Source organism: Folsomia candida, unplaced genomic scaffold, assembly GCF_002217175.1.
Source record: "Folsomia candida strain VU population unplaced genomic scaffold, ASM221717v1 Fcan01_Sc020, whole genome shotgun sequence".
Taxonomy (NCBI): Eukaryota; Metazoa; Arthropoda; class Collembola; order Entomobryomorpha; family Isotomidae; genus Folsomia; species Folsomia candida.
Window position 1 is genome coordinate 2,055,334 of NW_019091212.1, and position 21,960 is coordinate 2,077,293.

General features: G+C 39.5%; 2 protein-coding genes across 6 annotated transcripts; one reads left to right on the forward strand and one right to left on the reverse strand.

Annotated features, from left to right (window-relative positions):
• Positions 1-950: 950 nt before the first annotated feature.
• On the forward strand, positions 951-13,324 carry LOC110858098 (fibroblast growth factor receptor-like 1). 4 transcript variants are annotated; one of them, XM_035858416.1, is made up of 9 exons: positions 951-1,498; positions 3,141-3,274; positions 7,786-7,904; positions 9,884-10,040; positions 11,523-11,713; positions 11,820-11,970; positions 12,137-12,366; positions 12,453-12,624; positions 12,731-13,324. In XM_035858416.1, the coding sequence occupies exons 1-9, from the start codon at positions 1,473-1,475 to the stop codon at positions 13,213-13,215; spliced, it is 1,665 nt and encodes a 554-aa protein (XP_035714309.1). In that variant the 5' UTR covers positions 951-1,472; the 3' UTR covers positions 13,216-13,324. The 4 variants fall into 4 exon arrangements, with proteins under 4 accessions (XP_035714309.1, XP_035714310.1, XP_021962454.1 ...); XM_035858417.1 differs by having other exon boundaries at positions 953-1,704; XM_022106762.2 differs by having other exon boundaries at positions 953-1,549.
• Positions 13,325-13,388: 64 nt separating this feature from the next.
• LOC110858019 (fibroblast growth factor receptor-like 1) lies at positions 13,389-20,902 on the reverse strand. 2 transcript variants are annotated; one of them, XM_022106652.2, is made up of 9 exons: positions 20,118-20,902; positions 17,326-17,453; positions 17,127-17,245; positions 16,765-16,933; positions 15,300-15,502; positions 15,073-15,217; positions 14,801-14,997; positions 14,549-14,711; positions 13,389-14,448 (listed from the first exon to the last, which is right to left on the reverse strand). In XM_022106652.2, the coding sequence occupies exons 2-9, from the start codon at positions 17,447-17,449 to the stop codon at positions 13,631-13,633; spliced, it is 1,938 nt and encodes a 645-aa protein (XP_021962344.1). In that variant the 5' UTR covers positions 17,450-17,453; positions 20,118-20,902; the 3' UTR covers positions 13,389-13,630. The 2 variants fall into 2 exon arrangements, with proteins under 2 accessions (XP_021962344.1, XP_021962343.1); XM_022106651.2 differs by having other exon boundaries at positions 13,389-14,466; positions 20,118-20,900.
• Positions 20,903-21,960: the final 1,058 nt, after the last annotated feature.

The following is a 21,960-nucleotide window of genomic DNA, read 5'->3' on the forward strand; positions in this document are numbered from 1 at the left end:
CAAACTCTGCGACAATAAAGCACACAGCTGACAAGAATTCGATTCAGGCAGGATGACCTAAAATATATAAGTACAAGTTTAAAAAAAATGAGGCGTCCATAATTCCATGCACATCCAACTCATGTCCCCTAGTCCTGCATACCTGTGTGCGATCCTATTCTAAATTAAATACACCTGCAAACAGTTAATAAAAAGTAGAGGCATCTTCATAATCAATAACTTTCTCTAAACCGTGTAATTTAAAGAAATAACTCGAGCACAGCAGTAATAAATATGTTTTTCCCCAGGTTTGTACAAGATTTACGCATGACCTCCCTTTGCTCCACAATTGCTACACAAAAGGACATTTAAGTTTAACGCAACAAGTTCCCAGTAAAGGGTCCAAAATATGAAGAGGACGACCAAGATGTGTCCCCAGATAAACGGAGCTAAGGTTAATGCTATTGGGCGTCCGTCACATCCAAGTCCAGTCCCACTCTCGATATATTTACATCGAACTTTACGAAGGGTGTCTGCCGTTGTGGAGACAATGAGACACTATCTGCTCCTGTCCCTTAAGACTCATTGAATGCCTTGTGACACAAGCACAATAAGTTGAGTGGAACTATGGGACTTAACTTGCATTCCCCATCCATGGCTGAGGAGTACTTGAACCTACGTGGCTATTCCTCCCTCACTGAACCCAACAGCATTTCACAACCTTAAACAGAAGAAGAGAAACGATTCCTTAATCTTCCATCCTCCTCGTAAGCTTATTACTTGGAAAGAAAACGGTGGGAGGGTAATGGTGTATGTAGAAAATGTTACATGGGCAGCAGATTTAACTGCTGCCTTCTTATTAACGTGCTCAGTAAGCAAACCAAATGCACGTGTTCCTTTCTCCGTTGATTTCATCCCTGTTCAAATACTCAGTCATCATCATGATGCGATGATGATTCTTCTTCGTCGAGATATTCACAACTTAACTGCAGGAACACGCTCCAGCTTCAATCAGTTGACGGGAAACGCTTGGACCGTCAGTGTCTCATCTGCACTCTGCTCTTCTATCTAAATGCAGTATCATTCTTGCTACATTTAAGCAATTCGACGGAAAACTGAGCCTGATAGTAAGTTTGTGAATTCAAGTTGACATCAATTCGTCGCCTACGCATAAATAAGTTTGATACCATTTGTGTGCAAACTATCTCACTGTTTGTTTGCCGTTGATTGATACGGCGAGTGACCCCATATCAACAAAAAAAGTGTAAAAGTGATTACATGAGACAAATTACACTTGTTTAAATATGAATCTCATTTGGACACAAGTCAAATAATTATGTCGTGACGTGACACGACAGTTTATTCAGTGTAAGTTCAAACTGTTAAGTAAATTAACAAAGTAATGGTGATTTTTTTTACGGAAAAGAGTAAATTTCTGAACTTGTGTGCCCTTCGTGTTGCTTCTTGTTGACCTTTGGTGTCTTTTGAACTGGATGAGTTTTAATTGCCCGCATGCACGGTAATGCATCTGTGTCCATAAAATCTTAGAGTTGGAGACGCGTTTGTTTAGGTGAAACTTTTATTGTCTGGTTTTCTTGTGGTGGGGACTGGATGGGTGTGTGTGTGTGTGTGTATTTTATGCATTTCGTGGTTCGTAATGTGGACAAATGTTTATTTATGGAGGAATTTTATTGATTCCATGCACAAATCGAAACCTCAGCCGTAGTAAGAAACTTGTTTGTTTTGTGTGGAAATTTTATCTCGCTTTTGGAAATGTGTTGCAATAAAACAATGCTGTAAATCGTGTGGTATTATTATTACCGTTGCCAGTCTCATCTCGTATGAGCTTCTTAATGTGCATGCATGAATGATTTCTATTCTTGTACAATTTTAAATACAATTGCGAGTCAAAAACTACACATTTTACGACATTTTTTCCAACTCTCCTTTCTAAGCCTGATATTATTTTGTAACAAGAACTGGCATAAAATCGTTAGTTTTCTCGTCCATCATCAAATCACAACACAATCTTAGCATCGACATGAATTGTGCATGGCTTATGATGACAAATCACCTCTAAAAAACTGAACTATTATTTTCCTACTCGTAATAATTAGTGTCAAAAGGGAGTGCGTGGCTACTCCACTCATCGTCAGCAATGTCATCATTGTTCCCTCCTTTGTTTTCGCTATTAAATTAATTAAGTCGAGAGCAGGATTGAAAGGTATCCATATGTCCGATGGTGGTTTTAGGGCTGTGTGTTCAATTAGTCGAGTTAAGGGTTTACTTATTACGATCGAGGGAGGGATGGGAGGCAGGAGTTGAACAAATACACATAATAGCATAATGATACCTTCTTATTTTGAAACTATGCACTTAATCAATTTGGATGCGAGGGTATCTCCACGCACTCTCTCTCTCTCGTATTTATGGGGTTTTGTTGGTTTTGTAAATCAAGGAACGAAGGTGACACGCAAAGTAATTCTGGAGCAACGACTTTGCCTAATCTGTTTAAAATCTTTTGGTTTGTTGAGTTAGCTCAAGGAGAAGAAGTGGTTTTTGAGATTTCTTCACCTCCTCCCTTCGTCTTGTTCCTCGTCCTCTTGGTCTTTTTGGAAAATACTTTTTCTTTTACTGACTCCAGAAGACCCTGCAGTTTACCCAGTCGCATGGCATACATACAAAACGCACCTATTTTGTACAGCTCTGAACGATGTCTCGGGAAAAAGAACAACCAAAAGGAAAATTTCCTCTCGATTGGGGGGTCCTTTTGTTGGGTAAAACGGGAAACTGCCAGTCAAATTTAACATGTGGCCTTCTTCAAACAATCCATCTATCCATCCATCCATCCATCTTGCTGCATAGCGTGCTTACCTTTTCTGCCTCATTTATCTCCAATAATTCCTTCTTAAACTTATATCCAATCCACACACCATAACAATAATCCACTCACGATTTATTTACCTGAGCATACACACACATCTCCATTATGCATTATTCTTCTATAATGTGATTATATTTATTGTACGGATTTCACGCCCTCGCAACAATAAGGAGGCCATTTACTTGCTTCCATACGCAGTAGTTTGACAGTATTATGACAAATCTGTTTAGAAGACTTGCATTTTTATTGATGACAATTTTCCATTTATTTTTTCCAGAAACGTGTCGAATGACTTGGCCACGGAAGTTTTATTGAAGATGATGGTTCAAACAAGGGACGGATTGACAGTGGTGCTTCTAGCGATAACTTGCTGGACATCGCACATTTACGCGCAGGCTTCAACCCATCGAGGTAAGTGTGAGGTGTCTGACAAACAATTAATGTGATGACATCATTTGCTCGCGAGTAAATAAACAGAAGCGTCTCATCTCATCTGGAAAGTCTTGATAATGCTGAAGAATAGGTTGTGCATATGGATGCACGCATATGATTACAGGTGGGGCAGAACTAATAAAGTGCATTTCATGCCGTGTAAATTAATTGGAGACGGTGAAGCTGTACACACACGAGACAAGTGATCAAGAATAAGAAGGTGTCAGAAGGTTGTGTATATGGTTTCATGCCCCTTTGCCACCACGCTACACGTAACACTTGACTCGGAACGAATATTATATGGCTAAGCATAATAATGAGGATGATTTGTGGATTCTGATGTATGTACATGAGTTGAGTAGTGTGGATCGGAAGAGGACGATGCGTTTTTAGCTGAAGCATTACTTACTTGCATGCAGTAAAAATAGTGTATGGCTACCAATTGTTGCCTGCTGGAGAATGAGCCAGGGTGGCTTTATTGTGACTGCTGAAGGAAAAAAACGTGGACTTGTTTGAGAAATCAAATAATGGTTAGAGCTCTTTTTTTCCTTGCACAAGAACTCCTTGACTCCTGAGTGATTTCAAGTGTGAGCAGGCTGAAGGATCACCAACAACAATCTACTTTAACTAGGATGTGCCCATGTGAGATAACAATTGATGGTGTTACTTATTTTATTCGCCGTGTCATCCTGACATCACAATAATCTCTCGAACTGAATCAGACCATATTGTTATGGAGTGCACATTAAGCTAAGGAGGATTCCACTCTTGATCAATTCAATCCTTCAACCACGCAACTTGCATCTTGAAATTTTGTTGGGATGGCATGTTCGTATTATAATTTGATGTGGGGTAAAATTAACTCAAAGTAAACAAAACGCACACAATTTTTTCCAGAGTTTTTTTTCCAAGATTTGTATCAGAAATCAAGTCAATTTTTCCCTTCCTCTTCTCTCCCATCTGGAGGAAGATACTGTTCCCATTGAATTTTGTGAATAGTATTATCAGACCGTATCAACTGACAGTTGTGAAGAAATGTGTGTATGCGTGATGACATGACAGAAACGTGGTCAGCATTTGTGGGAGGAGGAGGAGATGGGAAAATGGACAGAGATTGATCAAGTCGACTACTGCTCTGAGTCAGGAGAGGTGACGGATCTCGAAATCTGGATCATTGAATCAGACAATGAAATGACAGGAGGACATAATGCAGGTGGAGGAAGCAGAACGTCTTTTTTCACATAATTGCCCAACCACCAACTTGTTCATCAATTATTGAAACTGTCAGCCGAGGTAGGCTTCAAGACCTTTATCTGATTTAATTGGTGACATTGAGACAACAGCTTCCACCAACTTTGGGCATATTTCGTAACATTGGTAGGCAAAGGCATGGTCTTTTCAGTTCAATGTTTGGTGACGATCCACACCTCAAGACTTACCATTCCAACACTCAGGTTGATAAACGTTACATATGTGCATACGTACACCAGCCGAGTCAAATAATCATAAATTTTCTGGAAAAGTTGCCCGAAAATGGGACAATTCTCCAGCTTCATGAAACCCTATACGGACAGATGAAACTGAAACTTATCCATCCTCCCTCCTCCTCCTCCTACGGATTAAGACCCTTCAGAGTCACGTAGTGTGTGATTCTAATAAACCATTCTAATAAAACACATTGACTCATGACCACGAATAATAGTGACATTTGCTCCTCACGCAATTGTTGCCTGCTCGTTGTGTTGTGATATATGCAAATGAGACAATGGAATTTATTTTGTGGATTTAAGCAGGATTATTGTCTCGTGAGTGGTGGATGGCATAAAATTACAGGTTCATGTTGTTTCCTCCATTGGATTGCACTGCCTGAGGAACTTGACACTGCCATGCCCAACCAACTGCAAGGAAGTTTGGAAGGATTTACTAATAAAGTAAATCAGTGAAATCGATCCAGCCACTCACTGCACGGAATAAATTAGACGTTAGAAGAGGAGATGAAGACGGGATAAGTTTCATCAGAGGGCAAGTGACAAGACCAAGAAACAAGGGCAGAGAGCATGACAGCACCAAAAAGTCGTGGACCACTATCATATGTACTTCTATGTACGTATGCATACATACATAAATACGTGCCCTGCTGCTGCTCCTCATTATCGTCATCAACTCAATTGAATTACTTACGCCTCACGATGATAAGCTTTCCTTACTTGCGTGTAATGTCCAAAACAACCAGCAGCAGTCAACAGCCTCCACGTTATTCTAGGTAGCAGCAGCAGCTAGTAGTGTTTAATTAATGGCTCCAACACAAATACTGACTTTCAAGAACTGTGGGGCTTCTTCGTGCTCTCATTCCATTTATTCTAGAGCTTCTTCTCCAACGAAATTATTTTATGCATATCGATGATCATTCACGCAACGACGACGACTGCACAGCCAAACCAAACCAAACCACCAACCTCGCTCAGCCAGCTACCCAACCAACCAACCAAATAATAATCATAGCCTTTTCAAAACTCGATTCATTCAATTGATGGACAATGCAGATTGACAGGAGGAGAATTGTTGTGGCTTCTTCTTCTTCTTCTCTGGTATCGACTTTCATGCTTCCCATCGCATCCTCTCCTCTGACCCGGCATATCCTCCAGAGACAATTTCTCCTCAAGAGTCGAGAGGCAAAAGTCACAATGTGCTCCTCTAATGCATCGCATTGTTGTTTGGTAATGATGTAGATTCAAAACATAAATACATTACGAGAGAGAGGATTCAATTGAATCATTTAGATTCATGAGATGATTTTTAACCTTTTGAATTTGAAGGTATCATAATAATATTTTGTGAAATGGCGTTATGAATTTGGAGGGAGACGTAGTGGTGTGCACCTCCATAATAAATATGTATTTAGCTTAAAGAGGGAGGAATGGAAAGCCAAATATCTACGCTCGTCGATGAGTTTGGTCGTAAGGAGACGCTGGATTGTAAGCTGAGAATGGCACGGAGAGTGACTGCATCATGGGAGTGAGCGTATTGAATGTCTCCAGCAGCACAGATTTGAAATATCGGACGTGATAGGTGTTTTTGTAACCTGAGGAGTTTCCACCCTGAGACAGCAGGATATTTGGGTTGAAATCAGAGACAAGAATGAGAAAGGAATAATATGGTCAACACCACAACAGCTCCTAAATATTATTAAACACCACCATTTTTTCACTATTTTCTTCTCGTATGCCTACTCTAATTTAAGTTCTGAAGAATAAACAATTTCCACATAATTCGATTAGAAGAGTTTTTTTCGTAATTTTTTGGACCATTAAAATCTCATCCACCACTTAAAAAACCATACAAAAGTAAATGATGCTAACACGACTGTCACACATAGTCTCTCGTTTTCCAAAGTGCGAGAACTGTTGACAACTCCAATTTCTCAACCCTTGTTACACACGATACGAGCACATCCACGCAACGCACATAACTCAGGACCTCGTAAAATGTCAGTCGACTTAATGTCTTTGGAACGCAGTTTGTACCATTATTCCAAAAAGCAAGAAGGGCTCCCTCCCTCCTCAAGTAACTGACGCATATGTACAGGGAGATATATGCAGATATACACATATTTATGTGCTCTAGTCCAGTTACACAATTTGGAGCATCACATTTAAATTCTTGTTCCCCTCTTGACATGAACTTTGGCATGGGAATGAGAAGCAAGTGGTCGTGGTGGTGACTTTTTTCAATCGATTTATTTCCCAATGATTCCTTATCGCCTTCTGGTGTAGTTTTTTTCTCGTTCTCTTAACCGAAAAGTTCTTTGGTGACTTAATTGGATTTATAAGAAGGAAAACCAGACCCGTTCCCAATACTTGGTAGTCAGAGTGAGTGAGCAGATAGTGTGACTTGGTCATTGAGTGAGTGACTTAACGACATGGAAACATTTTGTTTTTATAACCATCTCTCCAGAGAGAATAAGTGTCTGGAATATCTCAACTCTTTCCTGAAGGTTCAATGCGTCGTTAATCTGTTCAGTAGTTTAGTTGAGTGAGTGCTTATAGTGACAAAATGAGTGGAAAGAGACAAGAAAACAAACGAGATGTTCGAGATTATTAGACTTGAAGTAGTAGTAACCCGGTTGGTTAAGTCAACTCGACATACGTACAAATCAACCTTTTTTATACTTTAGTAAATGCACACATACAAATTATGGCTGAGCATAACAGGAAAACGGAAGAATTATTTATCCTTTTTAAGCACTATTACAAAAAGGAATAATAATTTACTCTGTCATCATCAACCCGCAATAATAATAATAATAATACAGACGTATGTACGTATGTGGTAGTCGTCATGTCATAAAAATAATAATAATAATGAGGCGAAAAGAGACTGCACACTTAAATTGTTGATGATGAGATGACGAGCATTTTATTTTTTTTATGAAACGACAACATTGATTGTGAAAATTTTGTAAGGAAATTTCATCTTTTTGTTTGTCACAGGACCACCGAAGATATTGGGCCGAGACTTCAAACCACTTCAGGTTGTCCGGACGGGACAAGAGTTTCGAGTGGCGTGTCCCATCGAGGGGGACCCTTCGCCAAATGTGGACTGGTTTAAGGTATGTATTTAGAGATACAATTGTACAAAAATGTATGTTTAACATGTTCAAGTAGAAAAAATTCTGGTGTCAACTATTTTTGTGATCAATATGCATACATGAGTTTTACTGCGTCTCTAATTTGTAGAAGTATGCATCATATTTTCTTGTATAATTGAGTTGCAATTATTAATCGACGCGATGATTTTATGCACTGCTGATGGATCGCTTAGTTCACCACTTGCAAGTTTGACCTCAGAATGTTTTCACGATAAAAACATGCCAATATTGCATGTCTCAGCAAATTTGCAGAATTATTATGTGCATGAATTTGTCCTCCATCCACCCTTCCTGTTAATGTCTCCTTATCATCTTCATATTTTCTGCACTAATTATAAACATTCTATATTTAGTTAAAATTCTATATATAACAACTCTGCTTCTTATTAACAAGTGTAGCCGTCTGCATCTCTTATATATAATTAGTTAAGTTAAGAGGAAAACTGAGGAAACTTTAATTTTAAAAGGCCTGACAATTATTTCAACGAGAATATATTCAATACGGCGAGTTATGCATTAACTTAGGATTAGAAAAGTCCAAGTATTTCAAAAATGACGATTTCAGCAATCTATGTCGTCCTTTTGATAAGTTACGGATCACTAAACTGATAAAAACAATGACAAATCTAATCAATTTATATATATTATCGACTGCAGTTCTTAAAATTTCGCGAAGATTTATATGTCACACTAAAGCCCAGGAATTAGTGTTCAAGTGATAGACCAAAAATCTCAACATTCATTTCTTCAAAATTGTCTCATGAATGATCCATACTTTATCCCCGTCGATGTACTCAAATGGTTTCGTAGGATTGCTTGGTTGGCATATTTCTGAATAAAACCTACCCCGTTGGTTGTTATATGTTGAGATCAGTCGGTGGCTCAGTTTGGATGTAGGATTGGATAAAATCCGATCTTTCCTCTTCATCCCCCCTCCGAGAATAGGTCCAAAGTTTTCATGTTAGTTTGAGAAACATGCATTTTTTCCAGCATGCTCACTCCGCAGGGGTCTTTCCCTTAAGGAACTCAAATCTTAAAATCAACTCTGCCAAGTAAACCAACAACGAAACATCATGCCAACTGGTTCTTCTGATTCGTATATATTCTCATGTTTTCCTCCTTCGAATCTCCAACTGCAATGCAATTACCAGCTTTCCATCCGACTAACCAAAGCACCACGGAAAGTTTAACTTTGGGGTTTGTTATTCGAATCACTCAAGTTACACACCACTTTGGGGTTTCTTTCTCTCACTGCCAACCAAAGCAATGCTATTAAAACGACATGATCTCATAATGTAATGGTTCCCGTTCTTATTAACACACACACAAATTCAATATCATCAGCCAGCTCTCGTGGAAAACCCATGCATGCCAGCTTCTTGCAACACTGTCTCTAAAAGTAGATACAAAATCCTCAAGTGGTTTCCTCCTTGCATCTGCATCTTCTGCCTCCCATTGACCCTTCTGCTGCCCTTTTCTTTCCAATCGAGAAAAAAATTAAAAATTGTCGTCCAAATCATTTTCACATTGGTTAAACCCCAAAAGGCTTTATTTATGAGACGCAGATGGTGTGAAATTATGTGGTGGCGATATTTTATGCTCGTCACCATTACTATTTGTTCGGTAATAACAAGAAAAATGAATTTTCGGGGTCGGATTTCAGAAGAAAGTTTACGTGTGAAATTGTATAGCTGTGCTGCGAAATTAGAATGGTACCTTTTTTGTGAGGTTTCTGTTTCTCCTGAAATTATTCTTAAGGGCTGTGGGTGGAACGTCCCAATATTTTGATGATGCTGGTTGTGCCAGCATTTATTATGAGATTTATTTGTTTCTGTGGGTTTAAGAAATTCTCTCCCTGGGTGATGCACACACTCGGCATGAGCATCATAAGAACTTGTTTTTGGAGTCTCGTACAGTGATTTTTTTTACTATTATTGCAGGATGGAGAACCAATCACCTCAGCATGGTCTGGTTTCCGAGTTAATTCTAAAGCTCTTCGAATCCGCTCTGTTTTGACGAAAGATTCGGGAATTTACGAATGCAAAGGGGTCAACGGATTTGGCTCCATAATCGCCAGGACACGGCTCGTTGTCGCCGGTAAGTACAGACAAAGATGGTCAAACCATGTTTATTAATTTCACTAATAATAAATTACTGCATGATGGACCGAATCCACACATAAAGTGCATAATATATTGAATATAATCGTAAAAAGGTCGCAGGAGGTACAAATTAAGGAGGAATTTTATTTATTTATTTCCTGCCTCTCTCATTCCTTAGCTTGTTTTATGGCACTTTAAATAACCAAATGGAGCCGAGTCCGGAAGGAAATTTATTTGTGTTGAGGCTGACTTGTCGTTGATGCTCACCTTTGCAGTGACCATTCCATTCTTCCTTTCCGAGATTTGAATGCATACACAGTTTGAGAGTTATTGTGTGGGATACAGCCTTCCAGACTCATCTCATGGTGTGAAGGACAATAATTTATCGCGCGCCACGCCAGGAACCCTTCGAAGATGTAAAAATAAAAATATACAAAGTTTGTTTTCTCTGCGGACTTCCCGTGGAAAAAAGCAGTGTCCAGTGTTTGCGTGTAGCGCGTACAATGGTAATGTCGATGTACGCATGTCGTTGTTCCGAGAAAATTTCAAGAATGTCCACCATTCCAGGGAAATCTTTGTTCCATCTCTGGGACTAGATAAATGCCACTCGAGAGATTTAAGAGTGACAAGTCTGATTTCATCCTTGTTGAGACAATTGGTCGTTGTGCGTACCTTATTCCACATCACCAAGCACCATCATCTCGTTCCCATCTGATAATAGAGATGCGACGATGATGAGACACTGTGTAAGCACCATACATGGAACCTCTGCTGAGACTCTCACGACATAAAGCACCACATTTTTCTCCGTTGCGACACGACACGACCTCTTAACAATTCGGACATGAGAACATTGTTTCCTTCCACTATTATTCCCCTCCTTCTTTTTTACCACATGGTTCATGATCTCTAAAACAATTGAGCATTGAAGGTTAACCATTAGTTTTGGTCACTTTCTATTGTTGTGTGACAACCCTCTGTCTATTATGATACTGATGTATTTCAACCTCGGATGGATTCCTATCAATATTGAATGAAGGAGATAATTATTATCGTACACCACGAATAAATGCCATTCCTTTGCGACATTTCAAATCAATAGCGTTCCTCATCTCATCTAAATACGAAAGAAAATAAAAGAACTTACTTGCGGCATACACACGACGACACTTTGTACCAAACAATGACAATGCAGTCTCATTCGAGTTCAATGCTGGCAGAAAAAGTCAGAATCATTTCATTATATTTCGGACAATGGATGCACAATTGGTAAAATTCCATGCCTGGAGTCAATCCAGGTGGTCACATGTGTCGCCTGCATACTTATTTTGTTAGTAAATGCGACTACTTACTTGTCTCTCATTTAACGAATACCTCCCGCATATCAAAAATGAATGCATCGGTTGGAATGTCATTTGGATAAATCATATATGACTTGAAAATTACATAATTTGGTTGGTCTTTATGTTTTTTGCAGACGATTCTCTCGAGCATGGCGAGTTTGACGGGGATGATTCCGCCTCCATGGAACGAGGGCACAGTTCCGGACCTCTTTTTACTCCAGAGTCGTTGGAGCAATCCGGCTCGTTGCATATCTCGTCTGGAAACAGCATCCGGTTCAAGTGCGACACGAAGGGGGTGCCAATTGCCAAAGTGATGTGGTATAAAGTGAGTGGGAATAAAATACTTAAATAAAAATTGAGATGATTTGAAAAATTGTTTAAAATTGCGATGAATTTTCTAAACTTTTTTTAAATTTATTTGTCATGTCCAGGATGGGAAAGCGGTGAGCGACAAGGTGTCCAAGTGGACTTCGTGGACTCTTGTGCTAAGCAAATTGACATCGGAAGATTCTGGGAGTTACACGTGCCGGGCGTCAAACGCCTTTGGGAAAAACGAGTTCAACATTCAACTCGAAATAACAGGTACGTCCTTAGATGAGTTCGTATGTACATATGCACGACTGATTTCTGTGGCGATTGTCTTGTCTTGTTAGCTTTGTCCACTTTCGTAGTTTTTCATCAATCAGTTGAACAATAATCATGTTGAATTTTTTTAATTTCATGAAATCTATTCAATGCGTGTACATAGAAATGATGGAGCGAAGGAAACCTACTTTTGTCTCCGGCTATCCAAACAACGCCACAGTTTTGTCCGGAGGTGAAGCAATTTTGGAGTGCGCCGTCCGCGGAGGAACCACCGCCCTGCCGCCGCACATCAAGTGGTTAAAGCGCATCCCATACCATGAGGTCATAAATGGAAACTCCGTCAAGAACAAGCATCTCATACCTGTGGAGAATCAGCACGTTTTAGTTATTCAGGTAAATATCTGGCCACTGAATTGTGCAACTCTGACTTGTAAACTCGCCACAATATATCATTAATTTTTTTCTTAACCCACAATCAGGATTCCGAGGAGGACGGCGTTCGAGTCAACGAGACCCAAATAAACGGCACATACATTAGCAGATTACTATTCAAGCAAGCAGTTTCTGGCGTGCATGAAGGCGTCTACGTTTGTTTAGCTACCAACAGCGTCGGCTACACTTTTAAGGATGCCCACTTGACAATTTTAGCAGGTTAGTGACGAACAAACCTATGACTTTTTGCTGCTCTAGATCACGATGATCCATTCTTGGAGCCACTTTTGGAGAATGGAATTATATTGTTCTGCTTGTTACCCAGGTGCAGAAATTGTACAAAACTCCTCATCCGGAATTCCCTTCCCTTTGATCGTCTTCCTCCTCTCCACCGCACTCTCGCTCCTAGTCACCGGTTCCGCCTGTTGTTTAAGAAATTACCAGAAAACGCAGCAAAAACAGTCACAAACTCTCTCAAGTGCCCGAAAGCTGTCTTCCCAGTCAGTCTCCGTGGGCTCGAGCAGCGCGTCCTCCTCGTACCAAAAAAGCTGTTCGAGAGCGGCAGCGGATCATCGACAGCTCCTCGTCGTCCCCACGATGCGGGCAGGAGTGCATTCGGGGCTTGGAAGCGTCATGTGTCATGGCCACGATTTGACGGAGCCAGTCATCGAAATCGCTTTATCGAGGTGTTCCTACTGCGGGGATGACGGATCGTCGGAAATATCCGGGATGCGGACGTATGAACATTGTTACAATGGCAGCTACCTCAGCTCCACGAGTCATTCCATGCATTGTGGACATTGGACATGATGCGACATTGTGGAAAAAAGAGTCTTCTAATCTAATTTTGTATATTAACTTGTATACGTTGCAAATAAAATCGTGTAATAAATAAAATAGAAATTGTTTACAAAAAAACCATTCCCAACTTTGGTTGGATGTACTTCAATCGTAATTAATTTATGCTCTCACGACAAAAAGGCTGTGCACATTACGGATTTATTCTCTTTGATTCATCAGGGTTAAATAATATAAAATAAAGTTTGTAATAAAATTAACAGCAAAATTAAGATAAATAATCACCAAACAAGAAATATATGTGTGAATAGCACTACTGAAATAAGTGCTATTATTTATATTAATGGGTAACATTTTATTTTGAACTTTATTAAATACAGACTTCTCGCATCCAAAGATAATGCACTTGTGTAATAGCTCTCTCTTTTTACTGGTAGTGGTAAATCTGCTCATTTGACAGTATGGGGTCATGTTTTTGGACGCAGGACTCGCAATCGGTCGAGGGATAGTAGTCGTCCTCTTCATAAGTGGGATAGTTGGTCTGCCACGGAGATGACGACGGGCAGGCTGGAGGGTGGTGGGGGTTGTAATAGTATGATGACGACTGTCTCCCATAATTCTTGGAGGATGACCTCGTACTTCCCACGAGAGACTTGTGGTGGTGGTGGACGTGGTGGCGTGGTCTGTGCACCTCGATCTCCCTCGCCCCACCGATGTGATGACAGCACGCCATGTGGCACTGGCTCGAAGTCGGGTTGCTTACGCTGCTATTGCACTGATAATCGGAACATATGCTGTTGGGACGGTAACTCTTGTGGTCGTAGAAAGTGTGTCCCGTACTGCTCGCGTTGCTCGTCCCCCACGAGGAGATGGGGCGAGGGTGGTGTTGGTGCTGGTAGATGAGGACGTTGGACGCACTGGGCGAGTCGTAATCACTTTCGAACGAGTCGCCAGCGAAGGAGGAGAGTCCAGAGTAGCTCCCACTGCCACCCCCACCACCGCCCACCATCAATGGGACGAAGGACTCTTGCGTGGTGCATTGCGTGCTCATCGTGAGTGGAGAGCTCTCTGGCAAGTGGCAGTGTTGAGACTTACTGTTTGTGGGGGACACTGGTTTAATGGTGGGTTTGTGGGGGCGACAACCGTAGAGGTTGACGAAGCAGAGGATCACTAACATGACTAGGAAAATGAAAGAGATTGTCCATAAGATGGCCCATTGAGCTGCCATCCCTTTTATGTGGGAACCTAAGAATTGGGAAGGGCCTGCATTAAAATAAAGTGTGGATTATGAAATATGTATCAGATTTGTTTTCCTAAATCGGAAATTGTGGAAACTACTAGCTACCTGGCTCTACCGTGATGGTGGCTTCACTGAGATTATATCCTTGAAGTCCTGCCACTGCGCAGTAATAAACTCCCGAGTCGTTTCTCGTCACATTTGTGATTAATAGATCGGTGGAGAACACGCCATTTTCGCCCCTCGGCTTCATAACGGTACTTTTCAATACCTGTTGTAAGCACGATTTATGTATTAGATATTGACCGCATATATGTAACACACTCTGTACGACAACCACTCGGATTGATAAGCACGTACCTCGTAATATGAAGATGTGCCCAAGTGGAAGAACACCTTGTTACTCTCAGTCTTGTTACTTGCTACTTTCCGAACCCAGGAGAACCACGGATTCATCTCAAATTTCGCGATGCAGGAAATATTTACAGTGGCTCCTTCCGTCACGGTGACATTTCGGGGAGTCAGTTCCAAAATTTCGGAAGCTCCAAACCAATAATCTATGAAATTCAATCAAAATTTTAACATAAAACTCATTATTATTGAAAAAAATCTACACATCGTTTCTCCCTCACCAGTCACTTGGATGGTAACTTCATATCTGGAGATGCCAAACAAATTGACCGCTTCACATTTATAAAGACCGGAGTCCACCTGGGATACGTTCAGCAGTTTGAGAGTTGAAACGTTTGTCGTGGAGGAAGAAACCATTGCACCATTCTAAAAAAAGTACCAATCTCATTGTAAATTTGACCGTTTTTGTCAGCATATAAAAGTAAATGTACATAGATGGCACAATTACCTTGTACCACGTAATCGTCGGCTTGGGATTCCCACTGGATTCACACTTGAGGAAAACAATGGGCTGTCCTTTCGCTTGGTGGTAGACTTTTTGCTTGGGGAGAAGGTTTTTGGCGATGTGAGGTTCCGAGTAGGCTTCCTCGCTACTGCTCCCTTTCCGGTTTTGGGATATTTTGAGATGGTTCGTTTTTATGGTCTGCTCACCTGTGAAAAACGGTACCAAGAAATTCATCCCATTAAAAAAAGGAAATACATACATTTTATTTTGCACGCATTTTGCACATTTGCACAAAATCCACAACATTCATCGATATGATGCCAATTCATCAATAATCGTATTCATATGCCAACGAAATCGATTGACAAGAGTGTCACCAAAAAAGAGTTTTTTATTTGTCAAAGCTAAAATAAATATGAGGGTTTATCTTTTAAGCTCTCGTGATAATTTTGGGAATTTGGACAGATTAGCTACTACCAATTTGACGACATATGTATGTATTAGCACACCTGCTGTCGATACATATAAATTTTTATTATTTATTCTCCACTTGGCATCACATAACAAAAAATAAATAGCCATTGTTTGTGCTCATCTCCTCTCTCTCTTGACGTTCGATATCACTTAAACTGTCCAAAGTGTGGAACAACAATCCAGAATAGAATAGATTAATTACTCAACGACGATCACCCACGAACGACTGGACGACACATAAATAAATGCCATGCATGTCTGCACCTAATGGTCATGAATCCGGATAAGGATCATCTTTTTCATCGACTCTCTTAACTGGAACCAGGAGTATGTGCACGAATAAATGTAACAGTGTGTGTATTATTTAGTGCTTTATTATAATCGAATCCCTCGCATCAATTGAGAATGGATTGACATGGGAGCAAACAAAGAAGGACGACACATTACGTGATTACGACCCATGTGAGAGGAGGACACCATTACAATGATACACAGCAGGTACTACTGCTGATTAACATGAGTATAACTGCGTGTGGACCCAAATTAACAACTGGTTAATCAGCCTGGTTACATGTGTCTGACACTTTGACACAAGTCTGCAGAGTAACTGGCTTGTTGGTGGTGAGAGATATGTGATGTCAAGATTTGACAATTGTGGATAGATAAGCGTCTCATCATCCACCAAACCAATGCGATCGGGATTGAGACCCAATTTCCAGTGAACCTTACACCACTTATTTATTGCATTACTCATAAAAAAGATTATTATTGTATGTACATTATGAATGGCCGTGATGCTCGCTGTATACGAATTATACGTACGATGATTATTTACAAGTCGTAAAAACATTGAGGAGTGTTTATTATCTAATTTTAGAGCAGGAAACTGGAAATCGTGCACCTGGTTTTTCTTCCAATGATGCCACCACCAGGTTGAAATATTTAGTGCGCAATGTAACATGTGACGTTATCAAGTACAATAAAGCCCAATTACCTGAGACGATCAACTGGATAAAATGCAGCTCTGACTTATTCCCCACTTTGCACACGTACGTTCCCCCGTCCTCCGTGGTCAAGGAGTGGATTTTAATCTCGCCGTTTGAAAGCTCGTAACGATTGCGAAATTGAGTAATTCGCTTCTTCCCTCGACCTCCAGGATTTTGCTGTAGCGAAAAAAATAAAGTCGTATCATAAGCTAAAACGTCTTGAAAAGCTTTTCACCTTATCATCATCTCCCAATCGATTTTTTGATTGGTAGAAATTTGTAATTGTCGTAGTGGTAATTTGGATAAGCCAATAAAACATCGGATTGGGAGCAGGACGTGATGAAGATCAATCTCTTCTAATTTCTCTTACCTTGTACCACTCCACATGCTGTACGTGCTGCTGTACGTGGGGAATAGGACACTGCAGCTCGACGTCTTTCAGCTCCGCCACAATTTTGCGACTAGTGCGATCCGCAGGAGCACCACTTACTGCAGAAATAAATAGTTATGTCATATGCCTAAACCTTAACAAGAGTTCCTCTCAAATAAAATAAATTAGTGTAACTTACTCAGTTGGTCCGACGCCTTTCTGACCGGCGACAACGCTGTCAACATCTCGGCACCCATGAGAATCAGGAGGCAAATGACCATCACGGACTGGAATCGGGAGGAGGCTGCTCTCTCATCCATCATTCATCTTGAGCAGGAAAGGAAATAAATAAATTATGTGACGGTGTCAGTTGACTTGAATTCAATTCCAGTCAGGTCAGTCAGGTACGCTTTGGCTGGACTTTTATTTATTGAAATGCGATTAGGAAAATATGCATAAACATAAAACACGATTGTTTTTATTCATTAAGCAATACTGGGAAATAAGGTTTTCCCAGTTGTAAGGTGTCCCTCTGCAGTGTTATAGTTTTCGACTGGTTTTCATTTTTTATTCACAGAACTGTAACGGAATATTGTCCCAACGTACATGCAGAGTTCAATAAATAAAGCATAAATATTATTGAATGTATTTTCAGAGTGCAAAACTGGGCCGAGATACCAGAATAGCTATGTCAAAATACATATTCAATAATTAATTCCCACGCATGCAAACTTTTCCATCTCAGCTAAATAAATGCATAAAAAATGGAATCGTCTCAATTTACTGAACTTTAATTAATTGGGTGCGAATTTATGCATGTCGTGATTTGCAGTTTTGTTGATATTTGTAAACGTTAAAAGCGCGTTAAACGTTTTATTACAATGTACGCAATGATTTATGATCCAATCATAATTCAAGCATAATAATGATTATGCAGGCAGTGGCAATGTCAGGCATGTTGTTATTGCTGGTAATAAAGTGCATCGTGCACAAAGGATTATCTGGGGATTTATTCACGCACTCGCTTGTTTTGCCCATGCCCCACAACAGCTATGACGATATACAATACGTGCAATGCAATGGTGTCAAGTGAGGCACTCAGATTTTTACGGGATCAATTTTAATTTGTTATTGCACAGAAATGAACAGACGCATGTTTTTGAGTTTTCCAGAATTATAGATACATTTTGAATCTTAACCCTTGAAATTTTTAAACTAAAGTCACGGGATTTCACGTTACAACTTTTCGAAATTTGACTCAATTTAAACAAATTCAACAAAAATGTTGGCTAAGAATCGAGATTCTAAGACATTCCAAGACCACATATTAAAAAAATTTTTGAAGTAGGTACATATTTGGGAAAATTAAAAACGCCTATGAAAACCCTAATTTAATTTTTTGGAAGTATAGTTTTATATTCCTCCGAGGGACAGTTTAAATAAATATTTTTGAAATGTTTAAAATGGCATTAAAATTCGGAAAATTTCAACATTCTAAAAAAATTATAACGAAGAAATATAACGAATTATAACGAGAATTGTAACAAAGAAATTATAACTTCGGCTGAAAAAATTGGAACCTTCAATAGCGAAGCCGCAGAAAGATGAGTGTTCTGATTTTTTACCCTGACCACATTAAAATTGGTTCAGTCGAAAACGATGTAAGCGTATCACCTGACACCATCGCATCGTCATTATCATATATTCTTCCGAACATGATGCCAAGCATCTGTGTAATAATAACGCATTAAATCTGTGACCAGATATGCGCTCAACCTATCCAGCATAATACGGAAATAGCAATGGAAATATGCCGTTTTTTGCCCCAATCAATTAGAAATGTCAAGTGGAGAACTGCATATTAGCGAAAAAAGAAATGTGTGTAATACTTTGACTCTTGTGCCCTTCAACTACTTTAGAGCAACACGACGACTATTCGGGTGATTATTACGCCATGCCAAAGAACTAGGATAACTCGTCGTAAATCAAAATTATGCCTGATTTATCCATTCCATTCGCGTATCAGCCATGCAGCAAGAGCGGAGAACTGAGCGATTTACTACATCTTGTTCAATATAGTCATTGAAACATTTATTGCGAGAAATACGGAACAAGGGTTGCTTATTTGACAGTCATGGACAATTTATGGCAAATTTTCGGGCTAAAAAGTCAAGGCGTAAGTGAAAAAATCTAAACATGCTGCTCTTTTTCGCTGTGCATATTATTTGTGAAACCTCAAATTGGAGCCGTTTACGTTTATATGTATGTCGTATTCACTCCGGCGAACAGTCAAAGGTGAAGAGATTGTGCCTTTTCTTGCGATATGGCACATATCTATCTATGCACATAAGCAGAGTTAGGTTGAGAATTTGGCAAGATTTCGCATGCTTGAGAGAGAATTATTAGTATGCATGCATCGTTTAGCAGACTTTGTGACTTTGAAGAATAGATATTGAGCCAACATGTCTCGTTTTTGTCTCGTAGTAAAAATCGAACCAGGATTGGAGAGACGCGAAAGAAATTCGATCCGCAATGTCCCAGACTGTGTGAAGACAACTAAAATAATAACGTGCAATTGGACCAGACATGGATGGAATCGAAGCCACAAAAATCATAAAAATAATGCGATAATGCAATGAATGGATGACATAAACCATTTTTGTTCGGGTGAAAATATAGCTGGCGTAGATTGACAGTCTCATAAAAATAGTTAATTTTAATGAATTGTGATTATTTATTACGAAGCAATTCGCCCAACCACCAAGGAGGACAAGACAATGCAATTCCAGTTTAACTTCGCATTTCATATGCATGCATACATATGCACATATGTGTGTAAATGGTACATATAAACTTGCTCCATATGAATATGACTTTCAACTTGATGATGATGACTGCTATTATTGGGCAGTCAGTACAATGACACAAAATGATGGAATGCTTGTTAATCAGGGTGGTGTAAGTTGCTGTACAAAAAATTTGCATACATACCCATTGGCGAAACTGTGGCCGTGATCCATTCACTCACTATTTTTATATATTTATTTATAGATATATTAATATTGGGACGTTATAAACCTAAGTTTTTGATAAACTGCGTTAATAACAACGCGCATAAAGTTTTTCTGGAATTTTGTCTCAAAATTTGTACTCCACTTTTTGTTTAGCACTGTTGTAAATTAGCAAGTTAGCCACGACCCGAATGGAATGAAGATTTGGGACGATGATACTTTGTTCTTGGAGGACGAGACGTTTTCCATGCTTTCCGAAAGGCATCAACTCCTCGACTGTCTGGATGAATGGAAATGAACGACTATATACTTATTACTGTCACATGTTGAGTTTTAGTCGTGCTTGAAGTACGTTCATATTCCAATGGACCAAATTCATGTATTTTGTACTCGCTACTTTACTTTCTGAGGCTGGGAACTAGCCAGCTTTTACACGAACCATATCACGCTTACTCCACCACAAAGCTCAAGGCATGACTTATCTTAGTTTTAGTAATGCGAGTCCTTATTATCATTGAAAGTTGTGTTAACACGATCACCAAAAATATCAAAATTCATGAAGGTGGTGCATGAGACAGGAAATAATCACGCACATGATCACACCTGAGTATTTCTTAGAGTAAGATGGTTAAAATTTTATTATTTATGTACTTATTTACGTATTTCTATATTATCAGAGTAAATTTATTAGAAAATTGTTGACTGGTATTAATCCAACTGCTACTCGTGTACTGGGCTAATTCTCAGGTATGTACGTTTAATGAGAGTGGCTGCACCAGAATCAGTGAAAACCATGCAGCAGAATATATGTAGTAGTGTTCATCATCAGAGGTTTTATCTTATCCAGGAGTGGGATGCATAATACGTAATCTGTATTACGACCACTCAGACAACTGTCATCAACAATAATGTATAGCCAACTATCACGACATATACCTAAGTATGTGAGTAAGTACATATGTAAATACATATCTATGTACCCACATCACCACTACTGCATATATATTACACTAATCACTATGTATACGTATGTATGAAGCTATAGTGGATTTCCGTAATAAAAATAAGTTATCTTGATCAATCCTATCCTATTTAATCAATGTCGATTAATTAATTGACTTGATTTTGAATTTGGATTTCAAAAAATGTTGTCAACGAGAGCTTTATCTTTTCCCATTTTGATGTCAACTTAGAGGAAGACGGATTATGAGGATGACGATATACATGTGTAGATACAGGTGTCGTATGATGCCTAATTCGATAAGCGGAGCAATAATGTGACTGCCATACTATCATATTTTTTTATTACACTACTTCTGCTGCTGAACATTGTAAATCATCCATATTTATTATTTATTAACTACTAAATACTCCTGGAGGATCTTCTCGATTGAGTGAGGATAAGCCAGGAATTTTATGTGACATAAATTATCCAGAGATCATCAAGTGTTCTATTTCCGTGTCAGATATGCATGACAAATCACCTGGGAAAGTCTCCTCGTCGGCCAGAAGTTGCACAATGATGTCCAACGCTGATGATGATTATGGTGCTGATGACGACAATGGGTTCCCAAACTGTGAGTATGTGCATATTTAATGCACGGTTAATAATGGGAGTGGAAATCTAGGAGCAAAAATCAATCTGCCTAATGAGCCGGACAAGTTGTGACAGAAAATGTTGTGACAAGAAGCAGAGTTGGTCCTTTCAGGGCTTGGAATGTAGAAAAGGGAAGTGAATTATCAAGTACAGAGATCTGATGGATGGAAGAACACCTTTAAATCCTTTTTTCTCTGCTCAATAAGTGCTTACCAGTCAATATTGG

Bases quoted from the DNA above. Each gene is read 5' to 3' on its own strand.
- LOC110858098 (XM_035858416.1), top strand. From the start codon at position 1,473: ATGAGTTTTAATTGCCCGCATGCACG. The intron at 3,275-7,785 runs GTAAGTGTGAGG...TGTTTGTCACAG, and splicing joins GCAGGCTTCAACCCATCGAG to GACCACCGAAGATATTGGGC. The intron at 11,714-11,819 runs GTGAGTGGGAAT...TGTCATGTCCAG, and splicing joins CCAAAGTGATGTGGTATAAA to GATGGGAAAGCGGTGAGCGA.
- LOC110858019 (XM_022106651.2), bottom strand. From the start codon at position 17,449: ATGATGGATGAGAGAGCAGCCTCCTCCCGATTCCAGTCCGTGATGGTC. The intron at 15,218-15,299 runs GTAATTGTGCCA...TACTTTTTTTAG, and splicing joins CGACGATTACGTGGTACAAG to AATGGTGCAATGGTTTCTTC. The intron at 14,998-15,072 runs GTGAGGGAGAAA...TGAATTTCATAG, and splicing joins AGTTACCATCCAAGTGACTG to ATTATTGGTTTGGAGCTTCC.